The 3,617-nt window shown below is 38.6% G+C and overlaps 1 protein-coding gene across 1 annotated transcript in view; it reads right to left on the reverse strand.

The window, feature by feature from the left end:
• The window catches only part of LOC128684877 (ubiquitin carboxyl-terminal hydrolase 8-like), a gene marked incomplete at its 5' end in the record, with an annotated part of 72,259 nt that extends 68,642 nt beyond the window's left edge, over window positions 1-3,617 (reverse strand). The window contains 1 exon segment of the mRNA XM_053771199.2: window positions 3,447-3,617. Within this exon segment, the coding sequence (XP_053627174.2) occupies window positions 3,447-3,617 (171 nt within the window).

Below are 3,617 nucleotides of genomic sequence, written 5' to 3' on the forward strand. Positions count from 1 at the left end.
CAGCTACTGGAAATAATGACACCTTTAAATAATGACAGCTACTGGACATAATGACAGCTATTGGAAATAATGACACCTTTAAATAATGACAGCTACTGGAAATAATGACATCTTTAAATAATGACAGCTACTGGACGTAATTACAGCTACTTGAAATAATGACACCTTTTAATAATGACAGCTACTGGAAATAATGACACCTTTAAATAATGACAGCTACTGGACGTAATTACAGCTACTGGAAATAATGACAGCTACTGGAAATAATGACAGCTACTGGAAATAATGACAGCTACTGGAAATAATGACACCTTTCAATAATGACAGGTACTGGACGTAATGACAGCTACTGGAAATAATGACAGCTACTGGAAATAATGACAGCTACTGGAAATAATGACAGCTACTGGAAATAATGATAGCTATTGGAAATAATGACAGCTACTGGAAATAATGACACCTTTCAGTAATGACAGGTACTGGACGTAATGACAGCTACTGGAAATATTGAGTCACTAGAAATAATGACAGCTACTGGAAATAATGACAACCACTGGAAATAATGACACATTTAAATAATGACAGCTACTGGACATAATGACAGATACTGGAAATAATGACAGCCACTAGAAATAGTGACAGCTACTGGAAATAATGACAACCACTGGAAATAATGACACATTTAAATAATGACAGCTACTGGACATAATGACAGATACTGGAAATAATGACAGCCACTAGAAATAATGACAGCTACTGGAAATAATGACAGCTACTGGAAATAATGACAGCTACTGGAAATAATGACACCTTTAAATAATGACAGGTACTGGAAATAATGACACCTTTAAATAATGACAGCTACTGGAAATAATGACAGCTACTGGAAATAATGACACCTTTAAATAATGACAGCTACTGGAAATAATGACACCTTTAAATAATGACAGCTACTGGACATAATGACAGCTACTGGAAATAATGACAGCTAGTGGAAATAATGACAGCTACTGGAAATAATGACAGCTACTGGAAATAATGACAACCAATGGAAATAATGACACATTTAAATAATGACAGCTACTGGACATAATGACAGCTATTGGAAATAATGACAGCTACTGGAAATAATGACAGCTACTGGAAATAATGACAGCTGCTGGAAATAATGACAGCCACTAGAAATAATGACAGCTACTGGAAATAATGACAGCCACTAGAAATAATGACAGCTACTGGAAATAATGACAGCTGCTGGAAATAATGGCAGCCACTAGAAATAATGACAGCCACTGGAAATAATGACAGCTACTGGAAATAATGACAGCTACTGGAAATAATGACAGCTACTGGAAATAATGACAGCTACTGGAAATAATGACAGCTACTGGAAATAATGACAGCTACTGGAAATAATGACAGTTATTGGAAATAATGACAGCTACTGGAAATAATGACAGCTACTGGAAATAATGACAGCTATTGGAAATAATGACAGCTACTGGAAATAATGACAGCTACTGGAAATAATGACAGCTACTGGAAATAATGACAGCTACTGGAAATAATGACAGCTACTGGAAATAATGACAGCTACTGGAAATAATGACAGCTACTGGAAATAATGACAGTTACTGGAAATAATGACAGTTAGTGGAAATAATGACAGCTACTGGAAATAATGACTGCTACTGGAAATAATGACAGTTACTGGAAATAATGACAGCTACTGGAAATAATGACAGCTACTGGAAATAATGATAACTACTGGAAATAATGACAGCTACTGGAAATAATGACAGCTACTGGAAATAATGACACCTGAAAATAATGACAGCTACTGGAAATAATGACACCTGGAAATAATGACAGCTACTGGAAATAATGACATCTGGAAATAATGACAGCTATTGGAAATAATGACACCTGGAAATAATGACAGCTACTGGAAATAATGTCACCTGAAAATAATGACAGCTACTGGAAATAATGACACCTGGAAATAATGACAGCTACTGGAAATAATGACACCTGAAAATAATGACAGCTACTGGAAATAATGACACCTGGAAATAATGACAGCTACTGGAAATAATGACACCTGGAAATAATGACAGCTACTTGAAATAATGACAGCTACTGGAAATAATGACAGCTACTGGAAATAATGACAGCTACTGGAAATAATGACAGCTATTGGAAATAATGATAACTACTCTAAATAATGACAGCTACTGGAAATAATGACAGCTACTGGAAATAATGACAGCTATTGGAAATAATGACAGGTACTGGAAATAATGACAGGTACTGGAAATAATGACAGGTACTGGAAATAATGACAGGTACTGGAAATAATGACAGCTACTGGAAATAATGACAGGTACTGGAAATAATGACAGGTACTGGAAATAATGACAGGTACTGGAAATAATGACACCTGGAAATAATGAGAACTACTGGAAATGGGTGAAAATGAAAAACAAGCTTGACGAAAAATATGTGGTAGTGCTGTGTGATGGCTCGGTTGGTAGCGCACTCAGCTCACATAGTGAGTGTCTGTGGTTCGATCCCCGGCCGGGTGGAAACATTGGTCATGTTTCCTTACACCAGCTGCTTCCTGTTCACCTAGAAGTAAGCAGGTACCTGGGTGTTAGTCGATTGGTGTGGGTGGCATCCCGGGCCCGGGATGCCACCCACACCAACAGGGTTGGGCTTTGAAATGAGCTGAGGCAGGATAACAACCGGGCTGTGTGTGGCCAACAGTAACAGCCTGATTGATCAGGCCCTGAGCCACCATGAGACCTGGTCACAGACCTGGCCGAGGGGGCGCTGACCCCCGAAGCTCTCCCCAGATATACTACTACAATAAATTCTCGGGGGAAGAAATATTGATAAATATTTCAGAGGTGACTATAGATCATGTCATTCTACATTTCTTTATATTCCCCCCCAAACAAAAAAAAAAAAAATTGGCCAAAGAAACGTTAGTGAAAGATGTCAAGCTTGGACTGCTGTGGTGGTCACTATAAACGATGGATACATATAACCGGCACATATGAGGACGTTTCGGTCAGACTTGGATCATTTCTTATTATTATTAATGTTAGGAAAGTTAAAGATGTATATAAAAGAGAGAGAGAGAGAGAGAGAGAGAGAGAGAGAGAGAGAGAGAGAGAGAGAGAGAGAGAGAGAGAGAGAGAGAGAGAGAGAGAGAGAGAGAGAGAGAGAGAGAGAGAGGATGATAAACAAAACAATACTGTGCAAAAAAAAACGAAGAAAATGAGAAATGAAGAATTAGGAAAACTAAGAGAAAATAAACATTAAAAAACGCAATAAGAATATTATAAATAATGTGAAAGAAGATAGCGCAGGAAGAAAAAACAACAAGAAAATAAGAACAACCAGGGAAAATAAAGGAGAGATCGACCAGGACATGTACATACCAGGCTGCCCTTCTTGGGAGAGTGATCCTTCAGGTAGCGATAGACGTCGCTGTGGCCGCGACTCTTGGCCAGCTCCTTGGCCACTCTGTTATTCTTGTCCTTGGCCTGGCACTTAACCCCGCTCGCAACCACCCACTTGACGAGGCTGAGGTCGCCGTCGGCAGCAGCGAA

The sequence above is a fragment of the Cherax quadricarinatus genome, unplaced genomic scaffold, assembly GCF_038502225.1.
Source record: "Cherax quadricarinatus isolate ZL_2023a unplaced genomic scaffold, ASM3850222v1 Contig1539, whole genome shotgun sequence".
Classification (NCBI taxonomy): Eukaryota; Metazoa; Arthropoda; class Malacostraca; order Decapoda; family Parastacidae; genus Cherax; species Cherax quadricarinatus.